This window comes from Bombyx mori, chromosome 22 (genome assembly GCF_030269925.1).
Source record: "Bombyx mori chromosome 22, ASM3026992v2".
NCBI lineage: Eukaryota > Metazoa > Arthropoda > Insecta > Lepidoptera > Bombycidae > Bombyx > Bombyx mori.
In genome coordinates, this window is record NC_085128.1 from 8,643,346 (window position 1) to 8,656,533 (window position 13,188).

Here is a 13,188-nt window from a genome sequence, read left to right on the forward strand (position 1 = left end):
TATTTCAGAAGCAAAACTGAAAATTTTTCAGTATAGGGATGTAAAACTTTAACAATGAAAGCTACAGTTTTTCACTGCATTATAGACACTTCTATTAAATATATTAAGTCCTCGTAGCATAAAGCATTTAAAAACAAATCGTTCTCTCAATATGAGGATGAAACTTTTTTTAATTCAGTACCTAGTTTAAAAGTTTAAAGGAATATTATATGAGTCTATTGAAAGAAGCACTTCCTTTAAGGAAGAAAACAGAGATTTGTTTGAGATAAAATTAACATATCAAAAGGTAAACTAAACTTTTTTATTAATTAAAATGTAAGGTCTGTAAGTATTGGATAAAATGTATAGTCGGAGACTAGAGAATTTAGGCACCATAACAGCATAGAGTCTGTCCAGCTATTAATCAGAAGATAACGGTAATGCGATCCCGACCTTCTCGAGCTGCTACTACATCCCAATCATCCGTCCGTAGCATCCTAATCATATTTACCTACCCAACCCTATCTTCCTTCGGATAATTCCTAAAGTGATTACTAGCCTCGGGCGCCTTGTGCGCTCTGAAATAGCGTTTGCATCAAAGCTCCGTTCATCTCTGAATCGAGGCAATCATGCTCTTCGGTTGAACGAATGCGATAGCCGCATATTCAATGTTATCGGGACATCGACTTAACGTCTCACAGCAGTTTACGGAATTCGAAGTCGAAGCCCCAGTTGTATTGTATAAAACATGCTCCACCCTTCAAATGAGCGCGCATGACTGCTTCGCGACAGAAATAGAATAGCATCTACCCGTGCATGCTATAATACGTCCTACCACAATCGAGTAAATGTCAGTTGGCGGTCGCAGTACGCTGATATAATATTCAGAGAACGCTGTGGCCCATTCTCCGATTAATACCTTGGTCGACCTTACGACATCCTCGGGAAATGACGGATGGTCATATTCTAGCCCAACATTATATAGTTACAATCGGATCACAGATGTGGTGTTTATGAGTTTAAAGGCTTAACACCAGACGGACCGTGAGCTTGTAGTCACGTTTCAGTGTGAATACACATTAGTAAATTATACGATGTTTTACCTATCCTATCTACTTCATGATGAAAATTACCACAAGCAGTAACACCGAACAAATTTGATATGACAAATAAAAAAATAATTATAAAACAATCTACTCAAAAAAACAAATCGATTTACCGAAATGAAATAACTTATAGAGATTCAAGACATTTCACTCTTCAAATGATAGTTCGATGTTAAAATCAGAAACGAATTTTTAAGGTTTCTATTATGAAAATAAATATCGTTTTCGATTCCGTGATCCTGTATTATATTACAATTTAACGACATGCCTGAACTACTTTTAACAAAATAATGACTTTGTCGTTAACAGAGCGATGTATTAATTAGGAATAAAACAAAAGCGTTTTAGGTACGATAGAAATGGTTTAATTGATGACAATGACAGCGCGCATTTATAAATCGCGAGCGAGCCATTTTGTATTCGTTACCGGTCTGACTGTTTCTCCAGCGGAAATGATGACACATTTTACATAAAGCAAATTTCCATATAGATTATATCAACGATGCAGTTAAGCTAACATCTAATATTTATTTTTGCTAATGTCAGCATTTGAATATCCGATTGAAACTTGATACGGGGTTTTTATCTTAGTATTTCTAACGTATTTTGAATATATTACGTATTTTGAAGTCGTCGTGGCCTAAAGGATAAGACGTCCGGTGCATTCGTATCTAGCGATGCAACGGTTATCGAATCCCGCAGGTGGGTACCAATTTTTCTAACATACTTAACAAATTTTAATGTTACACGGTGAAGGAATAACATCGTGTAATAAAAATCAAACCCGCAAAATTATAACTTGCGTAATTACTGGCGGTAGGACGTCTTGTGAATCCGCACGGGTAGGTAACACCGCCCTGCCTATTTTCGTCGTGAAGCAGTAATGCGTTTCGGTTTGAAGGGTAGGGCACCCGTTGTAACTATACTGAGACCTTAGAGCTTATATCTCAAGGTGGGTGGTGCATTTACGTTGTAGATGTCTATGGGCTCCAGTAACCACTTAACAACAGGTGGGTTGTGAGCTCGTCCACCCATCTAAGCAATAAAAAAAAAGAAAAAGTATATGTAGCATGTAAATATTTTTAACAAATTTATGTATTCCATATATTTTGCCTGGATGGTCCTCGACCGGATATCATGGGTTGGTTATAAAAATGTCCGATGGAGATATAAATTGTATTCCGTAGAATGTTATTTGTAAAATCGTTACGATCCGGCTGTGTGCAGTCGACAGCTGGGGGCGTACATCTATTGATCGTGCCCACTGCCTGTTGCCTAGGATAACGTCTATTTAGTTATTGAAGTTACAACGACGCTTTGCAATTTAGTTTCATATTAAATTGACATAGCTGGTTTTCGAATTAGTGTTCTGTTCATGATACTCTGTTATAAAGTTGTGCGTTGGTTTTTTTTTAAACGATGAATTTTACTTCTTGATTTCTAATAACAGAGCATAAATTCAATGTAATAAAAATACGAGTTGTATGTGTTTTGTTATTATTGCATGTTTCCATTTCATTCATATACAATATGCTTAAGTATATTGTATATGGATGCAAAATATGATCCTTCCGGCTCGAAGGACCATGTGTTGCATTGTGGTAAATGAGAGTGGCCTGTATTTATTGGTTTTGATATCTTTATTAGTCCTTATGTGACAAATTAAAGATATAATATGAATATATGAAATATGAAATCGATGCGTCGCCCTTGGCGGCTGGAATTGAAAAGGGAAAAGTGTCATAGCGGACGTCGCTCGTTGACACTTTTGACGTTCCGAAATCGAACAATATGGGCAAAGAACAAAAAACAGTTCAGTATCTTTATCTCCTCTAGTTTGTCAGCTAATCTTTTGATTGAGTTTAGTAGATAGCTACTAAGCGTTAACCATAACAAAAGAAACAATAAGGTTCTCTCTTTTTCAAAAGAAAAATTTCATTGACAAAAAAAGTATTATAGAACACGTAAATGAATCTAAATCATGAGAAACGCATTAGTGGGCAACTTAGTGGCGTTTCAGTCAAAATCTAAGAGTTGGGAACAATCAATACCAATACAATACAAAAATATAACAAATATTATATGATTTTTCTTTTACACGTGTATACTTTTTAATTCTGTAGTTAAGTAAATTGCACTTATTCTAAGTAAACTTGAGTATAATACAAAGTAGTAACAATGATATTATACGTGACAAAAATAAGTAAAAGGATAGTTTGTTTTCTCTTGAGTTTTCCAAGGTAAAAAAATAATATTCCTAATATCTAAAAATACAAGAATCTTATTTGTTACCAAAAAACATGCTGTAATTAAGTAACAGTCTGGATGTTACCTATTTGATATGATGGGGACAACATAACAATAACATTTTTTGTCAGATATTTTGTCCTTCTTCAAACGAGGCTTGTGGAGAGTATTAAACTGTAGGCAGCGGCTTGGCTCTGCCCCTGGCATTGCTGAAGTCCATGGGCGACGGTAACCACTCACCATCAGATGGGCCGTATGCTCGTCTATCTACACGGTCAATAACAAAAAAGTCGTCTTTTAAATACTTGCCAAGCTAGCACTTAAAATAGGCAAAACAGAGTCGTTTGTTGAAAGCCACTCGTCTCAATTGTCAAAAACCATTTTCGACAAGTTGGAGGTGTAAATTACGTATTAGCCTTTCCGGAATCCGAAATGGCTAAGTCACTTTATAAAATAGTTTTGGTGAACTTTCAGAGACGATAACAGTTTCCTTTATTTTTTTTATATAATTATTTTGTTACTCTCCTTTGTTGCGCAATGGAGTGGCATATTTTCACTAGGTCAGCGGTCGGGGAACCGGTGTAAATTACCCCAAATGGGGTAAAAAGAAAATTTTGGGGGTAAACATGAAACTTTTGTGAGTAAAAAGTATTGTATATTCAAGTGAAACTTCTTTAGAATCGTTAAATTTTTAGTTAATGTTTTCTTTTCAAAATTATCATGGGGGCTATAATATGAAAGATACTAAAAAGAAGCGATTTCGTTTTTTTTTGTTCTTGGCCATGAGGTAGTATCCACTTACACAAAAATATTTTGGTGTAATAATTAAAAAAGTTCCCCGACCGCTGCACTAGGTGAATAATCTCCTTAAATAAAGATTTAAATAAACCTATAAATGATAATAAACAGTACGAGTGTTAGTTTGAATGCGTGTGCGGTACTCACTCCAGGCAGGCGCGGGTACGATGAGTCCGGAGATCATGTCGTCGGAGATGACGGGCGGGTCGGTGGGGGGCGGGGGGCACACCAGCGAGTCGATGATGTCGTCGGTGGCGCCGCGCAGCACGCCCGACACCTCCGGCGGCTCCGTGCGCGACGACCTGTGCGGCAACGAACAGTCTCGCGACGCTGCTAGCTACTGGTGGTAGGACCTCTTGTGAGTCCGCACGGGTAGGTACCACCGCCTTGCCTATTTCTACCGTGAAGCAGCAATGCGTTTCGGTTTGAAGGGTGGGGTAGCCGTTGTAACTATACTGAGACCTCAGAACTATATTTCAAGATGGGTGGCGCATTTACGTTGTAGATGTCTATGGGCTCCAGTGACTATTCAACACAGGGTGGGCTGTGAGCTCGTCCACCCACCTAAGCAATAAAAAAAAGCTACTCCTCCACTTATCGTCAACAGTTGCATCCGTCCGTTATTTGCTATACACTCCTAGCTTGAACACCGATACGGTGGTTTGTATAACTAGCTGCGCGTTTTGACACCATCACCCCCCTTCCCCCTATTTCCGTCACGAAACAATCAGTTTTTAATATATTCGTTACTGTCATACAATTATGTCTTAAAGTAGCGCGTATGTGCGTGCCCCTGCGGCCGCTTGACATGTAGATAATGAAAACATAACGATTCATACGAACGTCAAAATATATATTTTTTTGTTTTGTATTTATGAAAATGTTGACTGTCTATTATTTTAGCGGGATTTTATTAAATCGAAACGTAAAAGCCTTTCTTCGTATTCTCCGTGTAAACTGTCGCTTGATTATTTCTTCCAGTTGTATATCTGCATAGCTACGGAATTACTGCTCAACTAACTCACTCATTTAAAACATTTACAGGCCGAACACGAAGCTAAGAGCTACAATACTTTACATGATCTGAATTTAAATTTAGCAAACAACAAGTTGTTTCAGGATTAACGTTTTAAAGCTGACGCATCGCATCGCGGCCCTCGACCCGCGGCTACGAACAGTTATTACGAATATAAAAGCGGATAAGCTTCAGAACGGAATTACTATGGTACCTTTCCATTTTATTCACGATAAATTAAATTAGATATACTATATTTAATACATTGGAGACACTCTCGGCACTTACGGTTCAATTGTAGTATTATTATGCAGCAAAGTTTTAGTACGGGTAAGCATATTTTGGAAACTCATGATTATCATCCACTCACATCTCTCTCGCCCGGGAATATGTATGAGTCATGTATCGTATAGGGCACGCGCGCATTCACATCAGCACTTTTACATCGCTTTACTCAAATCGTAGTATAAAGCGGCAGTACACGTTCAGGACTCATATACAGCGGTAATCACCACATCAACATAGATAGAACTAGTTACTTGTTAGCGAAGTATATAATAAACGGACATTCTTTGACTATCAGCGATTTCTTCCTATCTAAATCTCAAGTTGTGTACGCCACATTCGGCAGCGCGTACAGTTTCTGAGTTGAAACGGTTTTACGTTTTACAAGAGCAATAACATCGCATTTGTCATTTGTCCGGGGATATTATTGGAGGTTGGATTGCGGGCGCCAACAATGGGCGGCGGACATGCAGCGGGGCGCGCATGTAGGTCGCAGCGAGCGCCTCAATAAACTTGTCGCGGTCGCAAAAGGTCAGGTGTATGAGGACGGGAAATGCCGTAGAGCGGCCTCGCCTGCCTCGAGCCGGCACCGAGCGCACTTTAACTTCCGTTTTATTAGGTGCCAGGCGCCCGCCTTCCTGTTCCATCGGGGCGCTGCGAAACGGGGACGACCCACTACGCTCTCTGCTCGGTGAAGATTTACGATTTTTTTTATTTGCAGCTCTATTTGTTCTCCATGTAAACGAACGCGCAGCGCGGATCGGCTGATTAATATCGACGGTAACCAGGCAACACCGGCGGTCGGTGAGTTTTCATTAACTGGCAAGTTTATGTTTTTTTTAGTTTCGCAAATTAGCTTTGCGATTGAATTTCTAAACCATTAACATTAGAAACGAACGTTTGTTTTGTTTTCGAACTTATTAATTTACTAAATTTGTTGATGAAAACGTGAAACAGTTTACATTATTTAGTATGTTTGAACCACCTAATGAAGATCATTAACACTATTACCGTAAGCACAATCATTTTATAAATGTTTACCGGGTAAATGATTAGACCTATTTCTCTTTAAAAAAACATTTTTTTATTTAAAAACAAGCTGTAATAATTACCTATTCCAAGATTAATTATGTTAATTAATTATGTCTAAATACCTTTAAATAGTTAAATAAATACCTCATCATCATGACCAGGGAGAGTTCCTCTTGCAATACGCTTTCCAAGTACATCATGTCGAGGTCGGATACGATCGCTCCGTTGATCACCATTATTTCGTCGCCTTTGATGATACCTAACGCAGAGAACAGCTGCAGTGAACTCGCTCATTTAGCTTTTTGATTTCAAGATTACAAAATAAGAACGGAAATGAAATGTTCGAGCTTTATTCAGACACGGTATCAGGATATTGGTTTAGGCGTGAGGTGAATAAAAAATAAACATATTTTTTTTCAAATTGACAACAAAAAACAGGAAAGTTGTTTGTAAATTTCACAAAGGCGTAGGAGGCTACGGAACAAAAGAATTTAAACAATGGTGTGTGGTAGGTGTACATATAGGATTCTTTGAACGAGAAGTTTGTTCACAATGGAAAACTGAGTTAAAAGTTTCTAAGTATCTCTATGTAAATATAACGTAATGCCAAACATTTCCCTCAGTTACAACAACAAATTAAGATACAAAGACAATAAACTTTACCTTGAGTACGTATGAAATTTTCGACAAAATCTTCAAATGTTTATGTTTCAAGTTTTATTTCTTGGAATTTCGTTTTTTGCATATCTTATATAGATAGTACTCTCACGTGTTCGTGGTTTTAGAACAAGCGTTGGCATAAATATTTTTTAGAGTAATTTATCTGCCGACCGCGCTATACCGTTTGTGACAGTTAGAAATTACATTTATTTTATCATAATATGATGTTCGCAGATTTTCCTGTCAGGTAAATATTCAAATTGAGCATTCGTATTCGTTGTTTTACGATACTTTTCCTGTTGCTTTAAGGGTGCTTCAAATTCTAAACTGTTAAAAGTGTATTTATGTTCTACTTGCTGATGGTAGCACCTCTTGTAAGTCCGCACGAGTAGTTACCATTATGCCTATTTCTGCCGTGAAGCAGTAATGCGTTTCGGTTTGATGGCTGGGGCGGCCGTTGTAACTATACTGAGACCTTAGAATTCATATCTCAAGGTGGGATGTTGTAGATGTCTATGAGCTCCGGTAACCACTTAGCACCTAGGCTGTGAGCTCGTCCAACCGACTATGCAATAAAAAAAACTTCCAATAGCAAAATTAAAGGACATACTGTACGCGTTTATTGATGGTCAGTACACGGCTTACCGTTTTGCATGGCGACGCTCTTGTCCTCGACCCGACTTACGTAGCAGCACAGTTCGTCTTGACGTTCGGCGTTCTCAATAAGCTCTGCCTCAACACTGAAGCCCCACATTTGCTCGAGAGTATTACGTTGCAGCTCTACTTGGTACAGGATTTTAGCACAAACTTCGACAACTTCGTGTGTGTGCAGCTAGATCGGAATTAAAAGGTCTTTTAATACGACACGTGAAGCGCAAAGCGACTTCTACGCTACATTTATTGGAGCAAAAATGGGTCATTTGGATACATTTGCACTCGATTTTGAAATGTTTTTTTTTGTCCTACATATTAATCAAAATGTAGGGTATATTGATATATTTTTGAAATATTGTTGATCATGTGTAAAGACAACCAACTTATCGGATACATTTATCGAACTAATAATGCGATTTGAATGCACTGACGAAAGTTTACGCATGTTCATTGCATATTTGCATTCATCTTGAACGAACGTATATGAAATTGAAAGAAAGCATTTCAGGACGACAACAAACGCTGCTTACGCTTGCAGAAATGCGATCGATTTTCGGGTCGTAGCATACGAACTCACGACACACCTAGCATTCACTGCAAGTGGTAGTGTATCTTCAGACATGTACTCGAAGTTGAAGTGTATAGGTGTCATAGTAAAAGGTAAAAGACTAGTGTCCTAGCTTTAACGTTCTCTTGTTGCCAGCGGCGAGCACTCGCGAAATCACATTACGTATTATTTTCTGAAAGAGCACTGAAAATACATCGTTGCCTGCCCAATATCAAATTTGTGATATTCGGTTAAGATAAGGCAACCACTAGTGCGATAATGTAGTAAGTAAAATTCCCGACTATGAATTAACAATATATCAGGTGAATTTCTTCCGAAACGTTAATTAATTTTAACTTGTCTACACTTTGGGAACTATGACTAAATTAATTATTACAATCGAGTCGACTTTGGTTTCGGAAGCCTAGTTCGGCTTTCAAATTTTCATCAACGTTACATAATTACTGTATGTGTTGCGTTATGGTAATTAAGCATGGACTGTATTTTTTGTATGATATATTTATTAAAACTTTATGTTACAAATTAAGGACTTAAGATCAGAAAACTATAAAATTGATGCGTTGCTCTTGGCGGCTGGATTTGAAAGAGGATTGGTGTAATGGCGGACATCGCTCGCTGACATTTTTCCATTCAGAAACTGAACAGTATGTAATTGAAGAAATGACAGCATAAACCAGGCTTTAAAAGAATAAACCGTCACTCTGTTTTCCTATCAAAGTCGTTTTGATGTTTTATTTTTTAGTTTATTTTGAATGAAAAATAAAAGAAAACATGAAACTTGAAGCTGAGTCGCCTGTCGATTCGTAACGTGGTTTTGTTCCACGATGTTTATCTTAAAAAATATTGATATTTATTAGCTCAGTTAATAATATATTTTATTTATTAATATGTATTAGAATCAAGCGCAAACGTGCGCTTACAATGAAACATCATATAAAAAGACGGAAAAAGTAGGGCCTATTTTGAATCTAATTTCAGTTAAAATATTCAGACTCGGTGAATTTATTAAATGTTTTAACTTTAGGCTTTAACCACGCATATCATTAACAACTGTCGTAATCATGATTATGAATTCGTCATAAATATTTAAAGATGTTCAAACAGTTTTATTCCCAGAATCTACGTAAGCAATAGGATCTTGTAGGATTTCCTTTCGGTTACATATTTAAACCCATTAAATAATTTACTGTCCTGAAATTACTGTCAAATAGATAGAACAGTAAATCAGAGCTGCGTAAGCAGAGCGAGTTCTATATCCTTAGTTTTAGTTGGATTTTGTTACTTAAACTATTACTTTTGACTTTTACTTATTTAATTCCCATTTAACTATTTTTACAAAAAATTCAACAATAACAATTCCCCTAGATTTTCCAGATATTAATAGTTATAAAAAGCGCTAAGTAGTATCTTAAAAAGAAGCTTCAATGTCAAACCAATTCTTGTTATAGACTGAAAGCTGGATTTTAATCCGTTTCCTGTCGGACCTCAATCAACGCAAATCGTACACGATTCAGACAAATGCATTTGGATATTAAAATACAATTAGATTGACTATCCATTTCGTTCTTTATTTTATTTACTACCTGGTTTTGAAATGATTTTATATATTATAGAATTTTTCCTTATTACAATTAAAATTTTTCAATTGACACAGTAATTTAAATTACTAATAGAGGACTTGTAGTCAGCATACGTCCGATGATGTTTTTGAAAAATAGTGTTTTCTATAAATGTTAAATTTCATGTTAATTTTCAGCTTTTATTATACAACTTATACACTACGTTATTGTGGTTCAAATTGAATGTAATATAACTTTTTGAGGACCGCATGTTGTGCAAGTCTGCGGTGGAACGGGCGCTGTCAAACCCTACTCAAGACGCGTCTCGGTGACAAAACATTTATACATCTTTATATTCCTTCACTGATATGAACACATGAAGGGGGAATTCTGGTCAAAAACGAAATCCTTGTTCTACTTAGAATTTTGACATTTTAGGAAAAATGTACGTGAAAAATCTTTTTCCTTATTGGTGCGGATTATTTAGACCTTTTCTGGGTATGTGGACATATCCGTATCCAATACTGTGGGTTAACGTGTATAAGGATCGGTTCAATAATATCTGTCGTGAAAAAATGTCGATCCTGAAATACGCACCGATTTTTCTTTTACTAAAACGCTAAACCTTTTCATGTACCCATATCAGATGTCGCGAAGCCAGAACCCCTATTGGTACTCAATACTTACGTAAGTTTCTATGAGATCGCTTCTGTGCGGCACAAAGTAGTTGTGATCCTCCATGTCGCGTCGTTTCTTGACCCTCACGAAATGTTCCAGAGGGTTGAGCGAGCGGCGGACGCAGGCCGCGGCCAGGAACTCCTCGACCGACATGCCCTCGCGGACCCCCACCGTCGCGGTCGTGCCCTCCGGGAGCGACACACGCACGGCCGCCTCCCCATCCTCGCGGGACATCTAGCGGTTTATGTAACATTTTCACAAATTGATTTTTGAAGTGAAACTTCTAATGCGACTTCCAACAAGGTTGCGTTAAACGTTTAACGCTACCATATTAGAAAGAGACAGAACGAGGCACTCGAACGCATGCGCGTAGTATACCTGTTACAGGCCAGCGCGAGCATTAATAACGAGTAGCGTCCAATATTTTAATGAAGTATTATATATATAAATGTCGAAGATGATGCATCTCATATACACAACTTTCTTTATTACAAGAGCAATCTGATTTAAGGATGAAAAATGAAGAAAATCACAATACTACACATCGAAAAAGAAGTTTCACTTCATTCACGTTCAGCAAGTTGTACGCGCAGCGTTTTTTTTTCGGAATGCGTGTTTTGCAATGAATGAACGTGTGAATTTTATTATGTCCTTGTTCAAATGTCATCAATTGTAGCAATAGCATTCATTAAAGGTGCTTTCAAATTAATGAAAATGTTGAATGTTGGTTAATTCGTAATATATTTGGATTATTAGTATTTTTACTACTATTGTGTCAACATCAATTTAACTTCTTGACCGATCCCAAAAACAAGGTATGGTTTTATTACGGGTTTCGTTTCTGGTTATGGTTCATGTAGTGTATATATGCTGAGACAAATAATATGTTATGGTAAATATCCACTGAATAAATTCAAATGGTATCCGAACACACATTTTTTATTGCTTTATGAATAAAAAAATATTTGTCGGAGATTTCCAAAATCTATGAAATATTTTAGTATGCAAAAACAACAAACCAGTTTTGATAAAACCCAAATAGCTATTAATTTATTCATTGAGAACAATATCAAACAAAACGAGAAAGTTTATCTTTAGAAGGTTGGATTTACATAAAATAAATATCGAAACACATCGCCTTTTCGCATTAGAAGTGTACAATTTCCAAAAATATTCTAAATTGAGTTAATATGCGTAAAGATTTGGTATCACCAGTTTTTTTTTCTCATAAATACTGTCAAAAGAGCGTAGTTTAAATTTAGTTTTTTTTTACTTTACCTATGTTTTGACTACGATTAACAAAATTAATACATAATTTTATCTTACTTTAAAAGACAGTTAATGTAACTGGTAAAAAATAAAAAATTAATGTTGCAAATATGATTAATATTAAAAATATTACATATTAAACCTTTAAAACACTCTCCTGTAAAACTAAAAGTTTTGAGATTATACAGTTTTAATGCGAGAAGACGACATAATGCAAACACAATTTTATCGAACACAACAGTTTTTTCTAAGCGTGCTTCATTTTAATAGCAAAATGTCGTACGTAATGTACACGTGATACGTTGACATAAGTGAATGTAAAATGGAAATTTAAAATGCTCGCTGACGAGGCGAACGACGAGTTGGGCTAAAATTGAATCCCAATAACAAATCATACTCGTCTGTGTTGCTCGCGCAGCTTGGGGTGTTCGTCTCTTTCAATATTTACCTTTATACACATTTATTCCCTTTTTTTTCGGAAAAAATAACATTCTATTTTTAGCAGTTTTTGCTTAGTCATGACTACATAGTATAAAACAAACTCGCTTTCTCTGTGCCTATGTATGCTTAAATCTTTAAAACTACGCAACGGATTTTGAAGCGGTTTTTTTTAATAGATAGAGTGATTGAAGAGGAAAGTTTATATGTATAATAACATCCATTACCTACTGGAGAAATTTATAATAAATTACAGTTTCCGAAGCGAAGCGAGGGCGGGTCGTTAGTTCTTTATAAAAATATACGGGATGAATTACCAAAAAGAACACGTACGTTCAGAAGTAAAAGGAAATACTTATGACGTACATAAATAAAAGGTATTGAAAACCTTTCTGACACATAATATTTAGAAACGAAAGCTAAAAGCAAATATAAACGAATTCGATCGGAGCCGGTACAAATTCAATGCGTCCCTTTATACGACCTCACGGTAAATTCGGAATTAAAAGGATTATCTGCACAGAAGTTAACGATAATTTACCGATTTACTTGTAATGAGCTTAGCCGTAATTCATCGCGGAAACAATGCCGTTTAATGACGAGCAGTCAGCCACAACCGTCAGCGGCTAATGGTCGCTTCTCGTGCCCTAACCTATTTATCCTTTAACAAAACGAACAGTTCTAATGCCGTAAAAATCCCTTAAATATCAATTACCTTTCAAATTCGATTTATTTATAGTGTTTGTAAAAATGAGATTGTACATCAGATAAAAACAATTAATACAATTTTATCTTTTTGAGGGTAGTTATAATTTTATTATTTATACTCGTAATTACCGACGATCCTGTAGCGATTCGTCGTCAAACGTTTACCTTATAACATGTGACGTCTCATTAAAT

The 13,188-nt window shown here is 36.4% G+C and overlaps 1 protein-coding gene across 11 annotated transcripts in view; it reads right to left on the reverse strand.

Annotated features, from left to right (window-relative positions):
- LOC101739475 (protein still life, isoform SIF type 1) overlaps positions 1-13,188 on the reverse strand; it is a 125,365-nt gene that overhangs the window by 19,178 nt on the left and 92,999 nt on the right. For all 11 annotated transcript variants that reach the window (XM_062674940.1, XM_062674939.1, XM_038018842.2 and 8 more), the window contains 4 exons: positions 10,591-10,815; positions 7,768-7,954; positions 6,607-6,721; positions 4,278-4,432 (listed from right to left, as the gene is read on the reverse strand). In XM_062674940.1, the coding sequence (XP_062530924.1) occupies positions 4,278-4,432; positions 6,607-6,721; positions 7,768-7,954; positions 10,591-10,815 (682 nt within the window). The remainder of the gene's footprint in view (positions 1-4,277; positions 4,433-6,606; positions 6,722-7,767; positions 7,955-10,590; positions 10,816-13,188) is intronic.